The 15,158-nt window shown below is 41.2% G+C and overlaps 1 protein-coding gene across 8 annotated transcripts in view; it reads right to left on the bottom strand.

Annotated features, from left to right (window-relative positions):
• The window catches only part of SYTL5 (synaptotagmin like 5), a 71,216-nt gene that overhangs the window by 22,404 nt on the left and 33,654 nt on the right, over window positions 1–15,158 (bottom strand). For all 8 annotated transcript variants that reach the window (XM_035114675.3, XM_088667803.1, XM_088667807.1 and 5 more), the window contains exons 3-7: window positions 13,407–13,619; window positions 7,111–7,226; window positions 5,453–5,591; window positions 4,197–4,298; window positions 1,799–1,946 (exon numbers count right to left, since the gene is read on the bottom strand). In XM_035114675.3, the coding sequence (XP_034970566.3) occupies window positions 1,799–1,946; window positions 4,197–4,298; window positions 5,453–5,591; window positions 7,111–7,226; window positions 13,407–13,619 (718 nt within the window). The remainder of the gene's footprint in view (window positions 1–1,798; window positions 1,947–4,196; window positions 4,299–5,452; window positions 5,592–7,110; window positions 7,227–13,406; window positions 13,620–15,158) is intronic.

The following is a 15,158-nucleotide window of genomic DNA, read 5'->3' as shown; positions in this document are numbered from 1 at the left end:
TTCTGATCAGCAAGCCCTAGGCTCAGTGGTTTAACCCACATCGCCACCTGGGTCCCTCAATATGCAATGTAAGCAGAGTTAAATATCAGCCTCTATGGGGAGTCTGCAGGATTTGAGCAGCCAAGAGAAAAAATGCCATCTGCAAAATATTTTTTGCAAATGTGCCCAGTTTCTCCTAAGCTTTTATTATGTCTGCTGCAAACATAATGTTATGTAAACTGATGTCTTCACAACAGCCAGTGTTCCCATCCTGAAAAGCTGAACCAAATTAGTTTTGACCATTCATGGTTAGTAAATGACCAAAAGTTTAATCTTTAGAATTAGTGTCGGTTGTTGCCAAAACCTCCCCCAAAATACAGATTCATTCAGTAAACTCAAGTGATTTTCCAAAAAAATTCCAGTGGGTCAAACGCATCATAGCACTGCCCAGTCACATTGAAAAGGGGGACACAGGATCCAATTTTCAAGGCAGGAATGTGTGAGTAAAAGGATCTGAACCCTCACAGCAGGCAATTTTCTTCCTACTAGAATTTGAATACGAGAAGTGAACTGGCTGAGAGAAAATTGGGGAAGAGGGTCTGCAGGGAGGTAAGCCATGGGAAAGAAGCCACCAAGTCCCTCCCCAATTTATGTATTTTTTTATTTTAAAAAACGTGAATGTTACCTTGCACCCCTGCGTAATTGGATCAGTACTCTGTTTCAAAAGTCACTGAACTAAGTTTGTTCTTGGTATAAACTTTCGTGTGCATGCACACTTCTTCATATACTGAGTTTGGTTCTGGATAACCTTAGGCATGTCACCTTTTCTCACCTTTGTTTTCTTTTACTGTGAATGGACTAATGTCCTATGTCACACTGGTCTTAAAAAACAACTGAGCAAAGAGAGGCTTCAGACATTACTGGGGGTGGGGGCTGACAGAAAGTGCTAATTGCTTGCATTACTTTCTATGTGCTTTTCTGTATTGCCTGAACTTATATTGTCACATCATCCTCCCAGGGGACTCCAGCCAGCAAAGGTGAATGAATGAATGAATGAATGATTGCCTGTAGCCCAAATGGAGTCAGTAGTAGTGTGATCCCCAAGTCTAATGTAAAATTTAAGAGATTTGGGTTGTTATCCTGTCCTATTAAAGTCAATGCGGGTTTTGCCACTGAGATTGATAGAAGCCAACATAATGGTTAAATCAATGAAGTGTAGGAGCAGATGGTTAAATTTTAACCAGGGAGATGCAAGTTCAAATCCTTGCTCATCCATACAACTTACTGGGTGACCTTAGGCAGGTCACAAGTTTCTCAACAATCAAGGCAAGCTGTTTGTGAAAACAAGACGGGATAACTCCATGTTCACTCCTTATTAAGATTAGAGACCTGTTCTCATCACTGGATTTCAATTATTACCAGCATTTCCCCATGAAAGGCTCAAGATTCCCTTTACCACATGTGGGTTGTGACTGTTTCTCACTGAGGCAGTAAACCTGTGTCAAGGCTGTGCCGGTTCTGACTACGATGGAGAGCTCACATGCTTGAATGCTCCTCCATATGTAAGACACCGGCACACAGAAAATTAGCCCGTCAGGGAGAAAGCTAGTTTAGATTCCTTCTCCCAAATACCTGGTTTTCTATGGGCAGGGAATTTCTGTATACAAAAAGAGCCCTGACCAGCAAACATTCAGAAGGAGCATAGATTTGAGTTTTGCCTGAATGAAAACTTGACTCATGTGTCAACTGTCTCTTTTTTTTAAACCTCTTTGGAGGCAGTAAAGTCTAAAGAGAACAATTTGGGAATTAGTCAACTTACTCTGCCATAATCTACAGTCATGCTGCGTGTGCTCAGTGCTGGTGACCTTGGATGGACTGGAGTAGAAGAATTGCTTCGGTTTGCGGCACAAACTGCTCCTTTCAGGCCAGCAGGCAGTTCCTCCATATTGAGAGAATAGGTGCTCACCCTAAGGAAAGAGTGCCACAAATCTATCCTCTTAGGACAGCTAATACTGCATCAGAAAGGTACACTATTTCATAACATGAAGGGTGATCCACCATTAGCTTCAGATCTTCCACAAAGAACTCAACTCTGAAATCGGAAGTGCACTCAAAGGCAATAATGTAAGTAGCATTTAGGAACTGAGTTGCACAAGGTAATTTCAGTTTACCATCCCTTGAGCTTCATCCCACATACCTCTTAGCAGACCCAGTTAGGTCTTTCAGACATTATAAAGAACAAACCCACTGAAATTGCTACCCAGCCATGTAATGTTACCCGCCCCATCCCCATAAACTGAATTCGTCATTCATCACCTTTCTGAAAGCTTCGCTCTTTGGCTTCTAGTCAGTATTTTTTTTTCCATAAAAGAAACACAAAATTGGCTCAGAGCATCTCTGTGTTTAACAGAGCCACACAATGACATTCCAATTATTTAGTTACCAGTAAATATTAGAACACATATATGCTCTGCCTTCCTGGAGGAAGATGTTTCTGTTTCTCTGCTGTTTTGCTGTTGTTTCTCTTCTGTTTTTCCCCACCAGCATTTTATTCCCATTTTTGCAGAGAAATCTCAGGGTGAAACTGGTGGATCTCACCCATAGAAAGAAATGTATTGCGGATGGGTAGGCAAACTAAAGCATGGGGCCAGATACGGCCCAATCGCCTTCTAAATCCGGCCCGTGGACAGTCCGTAAATCAGTGTGTTTTTACATGAGTAGGATTTGTGCTTTTATTTAAAATGCATCTCTGGGTTATTTGTGGGGCACAGGAGTTCGTTCATTCACCTGCCCCTCCAAAAATATAGTCCGGCCCCCCACAAGGTCTGAGAGACAGTGGACCAGCCCCCTGCTGAAAAAGTTTGCTGACCCCTGGTATTGCGTATGTCACAGGTAGGGGAAAGTAAGTGGCCTCCTGCTATCTGTTTCCTTCTGTTTGGAACAGAAGACCCCAGGCGAAATAGGCACTTGAACTTTTGCCCCCATCAGCTGTTTTTACAACTGATGATTTAGCCCTGTGCATGTGGATCTGGAGTGGAGAAGAGGCCCATGGAAGAAGTGTTAAGCACCCTTGGTCTGGTCATCCCTCCTTCATAGCTTCTCTGCTCCAAAAGCCTGCTCCAGAATTGCTCCTCCTAAGGGGGAAGCAGCTTTTGCATTTTCGCTACACACACACACAATCTATCTGCAACATGCAGTTCCACTCTTTTGGACACTTGGAATTAGTTACGGCTAATTCCAGTGAAACATGCCCATGGTGCAGCAGTCTGGCATGTTGGCCACATGGTGTGGCATGATGGTTCTGACATTATTCGCAGAATGCTCCAAGGACAGTTGCCATTCCACAGACACTGTTCAGCTGCTCTAAATACCTCCATCTGTCTGCCCTGTCTGCTCAAGAGGAGCGATGTTTCAATTTGCCTTATTTGTCTCCAGCTGATGCTCCCTGACCTGAACTGCATCCCAACACTTCCCCAGAACACTACTATCCTTCCATTCAATGATACTAAGGTTTGAGAAAGCCAATTATCTTTTCAAAATTCAGCAATGGGAATTTGGTATTGATCAAAGAATCCACCCTTATTTTCCAGGAAATTGAATAAAAAGCTGTATGATAGAATAACTTTACTTTTAAATGCAACTGACATTTTAACTTAAAAACACATCACTTCACTGTCTAAGCAACCTTTTTGCTTTTTTTTGTAACTCCATTCATATACTAGAAATGACACCCAAATTACATTTTTGCTTGGCTGATTATGCCACATCACATTCTAATTTACTGCTGTGAACAACCATCAACCCCCACAAAGACTTCCTAGGGAAGTAGTGAGATGGCAAACAGGATCACTTACAATGACAGCTTGTATTCTTTAGTGCCATGTTCTTCAAACTTGGGGCCCCAGATGCTGTTCTACTACAACTCCCATCATCCTTGGCTGCTGGCTGGGGATGATGAGTGCAGTTTACTGACTACTAGGGCTCAGTTCCACTTCCCCCTCTAACCACTGGTAAACAAAAGTGGCACAAGACCACACCTGGCTTTACAACTTGCAAGAAAAATGTGTGCATGTAGAAAATGAGCATCAGAGAACATAAGTCAAAGTGGTTTCAGCAGAAAGAAGAAGAAAGAAGGACTACAGTAATTTCAATAACAGTTTCTGAAGCCAGTGGAGAAAGTAAGTTCAACCGTACAAAGGTCATACAATTTATCTTACCTATCAGCACTATTTATACTCTGAACATCAAGATCTGAGCTGATGCTTCTTCCATCTTCTGCCTTCACACCTGCGATTTCTCCTTTAGCCTTGAATAAAGCTCTGTTCAACAGAAAGGTCAGGACAACCAAGGAGAAATCAATCAAAATAAAGGACCCATAGAGCGATTATACATAAGTTTTCCTTTTTTCAGTTTAAGATGCTCATGAGAACTGTACACCATGGTATATTGTGTGCTTCAACTGTACAAAACGAAGAAGGAAACAGCAGCAATTATCCCGTTTCTTGCATTATGTTTTGGCTTTGAGAAGGGACTGTAAGGGTTCCCATTCACTTAAAAATATTTATCAACTACCAGACCTGTTAAATATTTTCTAAGGCCTTTCCATTTTTATTTTTATTTTGCAATAAATACTACATGGTGTAATGAGACACTCACACACAACCTAAATTTGCACCATCAGTTTCTTATGCCAGTGCCCCATTTGCTGTTGCACACATTTCTTAGCAGTAGCAGAAAAGAAGGCAAGTGGATGCAGAGTTGTCATTAGAACATTACTAGATCTTCAATATTTTAAGGACATAAGAACCCTGCTGCATCAGGCTAAGGGCCTATCTGGTTCAGCATCCTGTCTCCCACAGTGACCAACCAAATGCCCCCGGGAAGCTAAGAAGCAGGACACAGTTCCCTAGCAACCAGCATTCAGAGATATGCTACCTCTGAACAAGGAGCTGGCATACAGCCATCTTGAATTTGTCTAATTTCCTTTAAGCTAGAGGCCACCACTGTAGCTCATGGCAGTGCACCCCTCAAATTTACCACACACTGTGTGAAGAAGTACTTCCTTTGGGTGGTTATCCATTTCCTGTCAATTAGTTTCACTGACTAATCCCAAGTTCTAGTATTTTGAGGGAGAGGGGGAAGCCCCTTTTACGATGCATAGCAAATACCACCTTGTGGTTCTAGTCAGGAAAATGGAAGAAACATTTTGTTTGAATGCCAAGAAGGTTATCTGAGGAATCCACAAACACCACACAAAAGGGAGCCCCTCCATAGGCTGCTTCAGAATCTCTTATCAGAATCTAGTTATGAACCACACATCCTTTAAATGTTTCAAATATAAAGTCAATAACAAAATCCTTGCTGGAAGAAAAAGGTCTCTATCATTGGGTCCAAATGATGGAATGCTCTGGAGTGAATCTAAACAGAGACCCACTAAACAGAAATCCATTCAGATTATAAAATGTTGCCTTACCCAATATTTCTGTGCCCACTGAAGACTGACTTTGCCCCACTTGAAAAGGAAGCAAGCACATCTTGCTTTGAAGTCTCCTCTGAACTCTCTGGAGACTGATCTTTGAGTTTTCCTCCTTCTGTAGCTCCAGAGGAAGGATCTTAAAAGAAAAAGGCACTTTTAAAATAATAAAGGGGGGTCAAAAGCAAGTTTCCCAGTTATTTAACAAGAATTTTAAACCAGCTGTCCGAAGTGCAACACCAACACACCATTCATTTGAACATGGTCTCCAAATACAGAAGCATCCACAACCATAGCTGCCAAGTTTTCCCTTTTCTCGCGAGGAAGCCTATTCAGCATAAGGGAAAATCCCTTAAAATAAGGGATAACTTGGCAGCTATGTCCACAACTGAAGAACGTATAAGGCCAATGGCCCGTAAGTCCAGAATTTTGTTCTCACTCACTGACTTCTTCCCTATCTTCTAATATTTTTTTCATCTCACCGCTGCATTTCAAAGTTCCCAATGCAGCTAACATGAGCAAATAATGAGAGGGGTGGTAGAAATGACACAACAAGAAGAAAAACACAAACAGGAATAGCAGATTTTTAAAATAAAATTGACATGAACAAGAGAACCAGGCACTTAAAAAAGAAGAAGCAAACACTAATCACAGAATCATAAGGTTAGAAGGTACTTCCAGTCCAACCCCCTGCTAATGTAGATGCTACCACATCTCTGATAGGTAGTAAGTATGCCTTAAAGGTTTTCTTAGAATCAAGCAGTATATACAGTTTGTTAAATAAACAAATCCTACTAGGGGAATTCAGTATACCCTAGTAGATACATTACCAAGATTTTAGACATTCAAAAGATAAAAAGCATTACTCTCATTACAAAGCTGAACACATACACACACACCTTGCAACAACTGTGATTTCTATAGAACAGAACTACGAGAATTGCAACTGTTCAGACTAGAGTGTATTACACACCTAGCAGGGCCACCAGCATGTAGTTATTATGACAATCCCATCTTGCATCATGCATAATGTATGAATGCAGAATTAGCAGCTGCATTACATCTCTATGCCAGCTTTCGCCAACCTGGTGCCCTCCAGCTGTCTAGTTGTAGTTCAAAAAAGCTGGGAAATAACAGGCAGGTGAAAGCTGTCCAATGGCATGATAATCCTCTTTACAGTATAATACAGTACATAGTTCAGTGTAGAAAGGAAAGCTGTTCAGAACTCTGAGTCTGAATACTATAATGAGCTGGAGGCAATGTTCTCCAGTACAAGAGGAAATCCTGTGCTTCCACATGGAACTCATGTGCACAGGCATGAACAGGAAAAACCCCTGCAAGTGTGGAGTATGATGAGAGGGTCTATACTTTGCTGTAAGCCATGGCAGCAATCCTGAGCCCAGATGCACACAACTCACTGGTTTCAGGACGACAGGATTGTGGCATATAAATATTTTTGACTGAGTAGTGTGGGAGTCTTTTATGCTTTGGTGTGGACCAAAGTAGCCCTTTGGATAAGTTTTAATACTAAAAAGGCATCAGCAAGCGCCAGCTCATTATGCAGCACTACGACTATAACCATCAATTAGGGGAACAACAAGGCTTTAGCTGTGCTGTACATAGGAAGAACAAACACATTTCCCTCCTGTTATTTTTACCTGGGGCTTTGCGTTGGATAGACTTTCTAACGACATCACTTCCAAGAAGGGTGGATTGTTTGAAGCGCTTTGCTCTCTCTTCAAAAAACCATTCACCTGTTACTATCCTAAGCTGCCTGAACGAGAAGAGAAAGGAAAATGGCACAATCTGATCCAATCAATGTAAACAAGTACTCTGATTAACTCCATCCACCCAAGAAATATATATCGCTTTAGAAAACATTAGCAGAAAATTAAGGAACTGGGCCTACATGATAAGGTCAGACAAGGGTAACAGCTCAAAGTATATTTAGCCTAACATTTATGTTTAGCCCTTAGAAATCTATTGGCTACAAAACAGGCAGAGGAACCAGAATTAGAGCTCATATTTAATCTCCTTTTAATAATGTATACACATTTCTACAACATGTGATCCCTTGTAGATAAATGATGAACTAAAAAAGAAGGAAAAGCACAAAAAGAACCGAGTTAACAAAATGCAAATCTAAGAGAACAGTTCAGTTTTATATAAGCTAGGCATCTAGGTGTTAAGTTACAGCCATGCAACATTTTAAAGGCTCTTTCTCTGGTTGTTGCCAATAAGGATTTGTATGGCATTTTTGTTCACAGTCTGTTCCATGCCTCTTCTTCAGTTTCTAAGTCCCAATTCAGTTCCCACCACCTTCTCAAATTTTGCTGAGGCCAGAATTAAACCTCTGTGAAGATTTATACAAATATGGCATTAGACCTTGCCACAGCCACCATTGTGCTTGCCTCCTCCCTCTAGGCCCAATCCATACAACCTCCCAGAAGGGATGGGCAAGGCAATTTGGAGGATGCTGCAACCTTCCAACTCTAGTCATTGTCTGCATGCTCAGAGAGGACAGGTGAACATGATTCATCAGCAAGAAGAAGTGGCAGTGGCAGGGCTGGAAGTGGGGTCCCTACATGTGGGGGGGCCTTAGCAGTTGCCCAATGCTCAGTTCCAGGATTCACAGATAGTGCATTAATTAAAAACAGAAGATATACACAAATAGGTTCGAAAGTCAAGGGTATTGCCTTGCCTAGGGAAGGTTAAGCTAACAAAGAATACAAACAAGCCCTTTGGTATCAAGATAGACACAGGTAGAATACAAGAAGCTACGGTATTCTGAAAACCATTCTTACTACCCTTTGAACGTTTCCATTTCCTTCTGCTCACTTTTATTCTGCAAAGAAAGCTTTTCAGTTGAACCACAGAGCAGTGTTCCAAAACTTCAATTCCCTTTGATAACAAATGTTTAGACACCTGAGTAAAGTTGCTAACAAACAATCTTATCAAAATTATTAATCTCCAGGATGTTGATTGTCCTGGGAATGACAGGCTAGCAGCCAGGAGATCAAGTTTGCTTAGGTTTCATTTTGGATACGAGGCCTTTTCAGGTATAACTGCTGCCCGTTCTGCACAAGCAAATGCCAAGCAAACTGTTCTATTAGGCAGCTTCCATGACACCTTGGCAAATGTTGTCAGGATGGAGCTTTTGCTTCAGGGTACAGTCAGTGCCTTATTCTGAACTATGCCAGGCACAGAAACGCAAACCTTTTAAAAAGCAGTTTCACAACACCTACACAGCTTTTCAAGGCTCTTCAACTGAAAACCTGCTTTTCTTTTGTTTTTCCTCCATGAGAGCACAATCCCACCCAGAATGGGTCCAACATACACAAGAAACTAGAAGAGGTTTGTAGTTTCAAGGTATACTCAGGTCCATCACTCTTAGTAAGGGGCCCAAGCTATAGTTCATTCACCAGCTCTAGACACTACTGAACAAAGGTAGTTCCATTCCCAAGCACTGCCCTGGGGAGCAAAAAGAAAGTCTCTTTATCCTTTGAAAAGGGACCCCCTTTCCACTTGGTGCCCTTACCAGAGAGTCTTATATAGGAAGAATAAAGGAGCACTTCACCTCATTTCCTGACACTTCTGAGATTTAATAATGGTACTGCACAAGAGGGAGAAGGGGACCTTTTGCAAAGGTGTCATCACTCATTCCCTCTGCTTATGATATCAACAGAAACCTCTTTGCTCTCATGGATTGACCAAGAGACCTCTGCTCTCATGTGTTCAACTGTGCTACCTATATTATTCTTTGATTAATAACTTGCAGAATCCAGGATGTCCACGAACATCATAATTTAACACTGCAGAGAAAGAGAAATGTTTGAGCTGTAAAAACTAGAATTACACAATCTATATAGCTGCATTCTGAATCATCATTGCTCCATTCCAATCTACTGCCTAAAACCATATTTATGTCTTGCAGTCTTATTGAATGTGGCAACTGTCTGGTATAATTAGCACTCTCTACCAAATAGAGAGAGGCATTCGACTAGATTAGAACCCAAATTTAAATTTGTTTGCAAGCACACAAACCTCCACCCACATCTTAGGCTGCTCCTTTATAATGATGGCAACTCAGGCTGCCTGTTCCGCTCACTGTCTTCTGTTGGTCTAGAAAATTTACTCAACTTGCTAAAATTGTAGAATAAATGCAAATGTTGAGGTACTCTAACTTCAGTAATAATGTGAATGTATTAAATATGAAACACTTAGCAGTCACCTGTCCTATCCACTTACTATTGCTTTGTGCCAAACTAAATGGCAGCAGACCTCTGTGTGTTTTAATACTGGAGATGCCCACTCATGTACAAGCAGGAGGTTTATACTGAGTGCCAAAGGGCTCTCAAAGATAGACCTTTGCAAGGTTACCGCCCTACAGTCTCTCCCTCAAATGAAATGGAAAAAATACTGCAGCATTTGGGGGGGGGGCTGCAGGGATATCCAAGGCACCCTGTATGCTCTTTAACTGAATCCTCTAATTTCTATGTCATTGGGATAAATCTGGACTTAGAATTCACCGATCTACCACCACCATTCCTATTGCATCCTAACTAGATGTGTGTTCATCCCTTCTGTGTGCTGAGGAACTTACAACTTTCTCAATGACAAGAACAGTGATGACAGATACATATACTCGAGATATGATTGGCTTATAAATTGGGGAAAGGCCATAGCTCGAGAAACTGCTTTACATGCAGAAAACCTCAAGTTTAATCCCAGTCTTCTGTCTGAAATCCTGGAGAGCCACTGTCTGTCAGTGTAGACAACAATGAGCTAGATGGATCCATGGTCTGATTCAGTGTGAGGTCACTTCCCATGTTTCCCCTGCAGTGCATTGCCGAGGAGAGTGTCACATATACGTTAGAACCCACTCAGTTCATACAGAGGAGCAGTAAAGGTCCAATTTGGTCCCGAGAATATGCTGCAGATCTTTTGCAACGTGCTGAGATTCTGATAGTTAGGAGCTCCTCAGCAATACAGAAAATGTTCTTCTAAAGCTAGAAACTTACATTTGAAAACTACTGCCACTGAATGCAGGGCACGTCATGAATAGAGTTTTTAGCAGCGCATACCTATACAACCCCCACATAAGCTGTTTAATTGCAGCCGTGTTTAAGTCTTTATGCTACATTTCACAATCGCCATGCAACTCAGTTAACTTAAAAATAAAACCCTGTGCTTTGCCCTTCACCAGCTAAAAAGAAATTATGTGCTAGAAGTGGGAAAGCATTCTAGAAAGACAAGTGCTTATTTTAAATTTTTCATGCATGCAAAGTACGGTACAATGGAGACATGTTCCTTAAGAAAAACACAGTACAGTATTTATTCTTTAATCTTTCCTTCTGTTACAAGATGCTTGGGATTCCCCCCCACCCCAAACCCATTATTTTGCATTTAATTCCCAGTCTACATTGCTTAGTAAAGTGCTTTGTGATATAATTTTACTGCTGCATGCTCTGAAATTCAGGGAGCTCTTTATTCTCAAGAGCTGCCTAACAAGCAGCTCAATTTGTTCATCACACTCATGTAATTTGTGCTGAATTTGCTTTGACCTTTTTTCATGGTCCTGGGAAGCCATTATGCCCTTCTACAAGTGCTACCTGTCTGATTGCTACCATGGCCTACAGCAGGGTCACAATGTCCTTAAAAAATGCTAGTTTCCTCAAGCCAATATTTACCAGCAATCCTCTCTTCATCTTTCCATGGTGACATTAGGCACAAAAAGGCATTTCCACATGCAAAGTATTAAGGAAGCACGAGCCAACCTTTAAAGCAATAACAAGGACCTGGGAGACAAGGACTCACTGCTTCTGCTTGGAGCAATCTCAATCTCTCAGTCTAACCTACCCCATGAGTTGTTGTGAGGATAAAATGAGTATGGGGAGGGCCATGCACAACACCTTGAGTTCCTGGGATTTAAATGTAATAATAAGCAATAAATAAATAAAACACCTCCTTTTATTAAGTATGCATGATGACATCATTGGATAGCACAGCAGACAGCAAATATCCCTAACTGGTAAAAGGATGTCACTAACTAAAGCATCTGTGAGACACATCAGCACTATCCTCAGCTGCTAGCTTACAAAAGTAGAAATCTTGCACAGGAGCCCAGAGTGCTGGTTGGCAAGTTGTGTTACATGTACCTATGGGTAATTGTAGGTGGGGCTAAGATAATCTACAGCAGTGGTGGGCAAACTTCAGGCTCTTTACTAACAGAACCCAGATCCACCAAGTGGAGACTGGTGCAAAATGCATGCACTTAAGAGATAAAGAAATCTAAGCCCAGGAATTCATTTTAAGATCCAGAATTTATCTTCATTTCAGCAGTATAGTTTAGGGTAGGGCGAGGAGACATTTTGCATTTTGCTACTATTGTTAAAGAACACATCATCAGGAATCCTTGCTAATCTACCGCAATTCACCCAGAGATCGAACAGTAGATCTATGTCTGCTTATTGTCCACCTCTGATCAATGGAATCCTGGCTGAACTATTCCTCTTAGTCCACCAAGACACCAAAAGGGGATGAAGATCTTTGTTTGCTTTAGAACAGGCAGTGGGCCCTTAACCTCACTGCTGTAGGCCTTTCTCCATAGGTGAAGAAGGTGGCAACCAGGAAGGGGGCCCTCTTGGCTATAACTCCTTTTCTAAGGAGGCTGCCATGGTACAAACTCTTACATCTTGTTGGTACTAGCTGAATACCTTTCAATGAAATAAAATATAAATTGCTGTCTATGAATAAATAAATAAATACTTTGTCAGGTCTTTAAATTTTTTGGTTGTTTTTAGGAATACAAACAACCATGGTTACTTTAATGCTTTTACTGTCTGTTTTTACTGTCTATATCTTTAATTTATTACAAATGAGGCACATCACCTTAATGTGTATGAGAAATGCTGTTTACCTTCCCGCCTATTTATCTACTTGCACTTTGACATGCTTTCGAACTGCTAGGTGGGCAGGAGCTGGGACTGAGCAACGGGAGCTCACCCCGTCGTGGGGATTCGAACCGCTGACCTTCCGATCGGCAAGCCCTAGGCTCAGTGGTTTAGACCACAGCGCCACATGAAATAGATAAATACATGCATTTTATGTGTTTACCTGTCTGTTAGATGTCCTAGACGATGGAATATCCCAGGGCAGAATAAGCACTTTAAAATAAAATAAATAGGTACTATTGGTACTAGCTTTAATGGCACTAGCTCTGGAGAAAATCAAGGGATGTAACTGTTGCATTAAATTCACTTCCTGTTGAAAAGGTCTCAGCATTTGTATTGTTGATAGAGCCATGGATCAGGACAAGGCAAAACACTTCAAGACCTTGCTGCAATTAAGTTTTGAAATTAATTTTTATAACATTTGAGCTGTGGAAGCTATATGTAAGTGTGATGTTCCCCTTAGCGGAGTGGCAGAATAAGTCCAATGCACAGAACAAACAGATACACTACACTTTAGTGCAGGGGTGGGGAACTCCCATCAGCCACAGTCAACATGGTCAATGGCAATGGGAATTAAAATCCAGAAACATCTAGAGGGCCACAGGTTCCCTACCATCCTTTTAATGAAACAACAATAGCTGGAGAGTGTGGGTTCAAGTGAAATTACTACCAGGAGACTACCCTCATTCAGCAGGAGACGCTTTAAGAGTCTCTCTAGCTCAGGCATCCCCAAACTGCGGCCCTCCGGATGTTTTGGCCTACAACTCCCATAAACCCTAGCTAACAGGACCAGTGGTTAGGGAAGATGGGAATTGTAGTCCAAAAACATCTGGAGGGCCAAAGTTTGGGGATGCCTGCTCTACCTCAAATGAAGACCAAACATGCCTTTATTAGCCCAGCCCCTCCATCACCTGGATGTTCATACTGCTTGTCAAAGGCATTGTAACTGGAGATCAGAAAAACTGAGTTGACATCCAAGTGTGTCCAAGAACAAAACTTACGCAATCTTATCGCACACTGTGCATTTCCAGTTGCCACCAATTCCCACAATACGACATTTGTTGCAAACTCTGAGTCCACATGCTTGGCAGAGATCCCCTCTATCAAAGATTAAGCCCAAATTCTTTCGACAGCGAATGCAGACCCTGCTGTCGTCTTCCTGATAACGCCGTCCACCTTTCTTTTTGGCTTCCAATAACTCATTCTTCAGTTTTCTGGAAAGAAACACAACAAACTTAAGTTAAGAAAAGTGGCTTGAAGTATTAACTGCTTTATAAAAACCTAAATAATAGTGGCTTGTATGTGTGACAGAGCCATCAAAATAATTTCTGATTACAACTTTGCAATTATTTACGGCACTGCTTTCCAAACTTTTCATGTTGGTAACACAATTTTTAGATATGCATAATTTTGCAACACAGTAATTCAGTTTTACTAGCAAACCAGAGGTTAAACTAACCCCTTTCCAGTCCTGGGAGGAGTGCGGGGAACATTTGCACGATACATCTACACACTGCAGCTGACACAGTAACATGTCACAACACAGAGTTTGGAAAGCTCTGGTTTAGGAGTTTTGTTGATGGAGGAATTATTGCTGTTACTGACTTTATATTTTTGTATCTTTATTTTAGATCTTATGATTTATGTGGAAATTGTTTAATTTTGTTGTATACTTTTTGATGTTTTATTTATTGTTTATGACTACTTTCGTTACGTTTGCAATTATGTAATTTTTCATGTTGTAAGCTGCCTTGAGCACGATGTATGTATGTATGTATGTATGTATGTATGTATGTATGTACTTTGCTCAGGACTAGACCAAAACATTGTGTGGCTTGAGGTGAAATACAAAAGGGCACCTTCCATTTTACGCAGAAGTAGAACAGACCGGCAGCTGAATCTTACTTCAGCACTAGCAATGTGAACAGCATCCAGTCTAACTTAGATTCATTGCTGCAGCATAGCCTTGCCACCACTCCCTGGCCCTCCAACATAAGTCACCTGAGGCAGAAACCTTGCTCTGCCTAATGCTCTTAATCTACTTTTTAAAATATCAAATCTACTAAAACAATTTCTGGCTGAAGGAGAAGCAAATTATCCAGAGCACATACATAAAAGGACTCTGAAACACAAGCAGCTTTCACACTCAGTTTTGCAGAGATAAATGTCCTACCTTCTCCATCCTTTGGGTGCAATGATACATTGGGAGAAATTATGAACCATACTCTCTAGCATGGATAACAGGCTGGGGGTATTAATTCACTTTTATCGGTGTCTACAAGATTCAGTGCCTAACCTCGGGCAGTTTATTCTCTTAGACACTGTTCCTAAGATGTAATGATCACAGGATTTTTGTGAGATAAAGATGACAGTTCAATCAATCAATCGATCTCCTTTATTGGCATGAAAAGTACATCATATACATGGATCAGAACACAACACAGTTAATGAACCATAGTAGGAGATAAAACTGTCCAGACATCATGAGGTATGAAGATCGCTCTTAAGACCTATGGTGACGTATGTTCATAGTGGTACTCAAAAATCTTGACACATTCTCCACAATATTCAAATTGGTGGCCATCACAGCTTCCTGTGGGAGAGAGTTCCTTAGTTTAACTATCCACTGCTTCTATGCTGTGGGGAATAAAAGCTCTGAAAAGTGATTTGATGGGACCACAATATGGAGGAGGGGAAGGTTTAACCTTCCATCCCTTGTGCTGCAGTCTGAGTTCTGTTTCTCCCTTGTCTCT

Source organism: Zootoca vivipara, chromosome 4, assembly GCF_965207765.1.
Source record: "Zootoca vivipara chromosome 4, rZooViv2.hap1.1, whole genome shotgun sequence".
Classification (NCBI taxonomy): domain Eukaryota; kingdom Metazoa; phylum Chordata; class Lepidosauria; order Squamata; family Lacertidae; genus Zootoca; species Zootoca vivipara.
The sequence above is the reverse complement of the archived record's forward strand: the minus strand, read 5'-3'. Positions and strand labels throughout refer to the sequence as shown.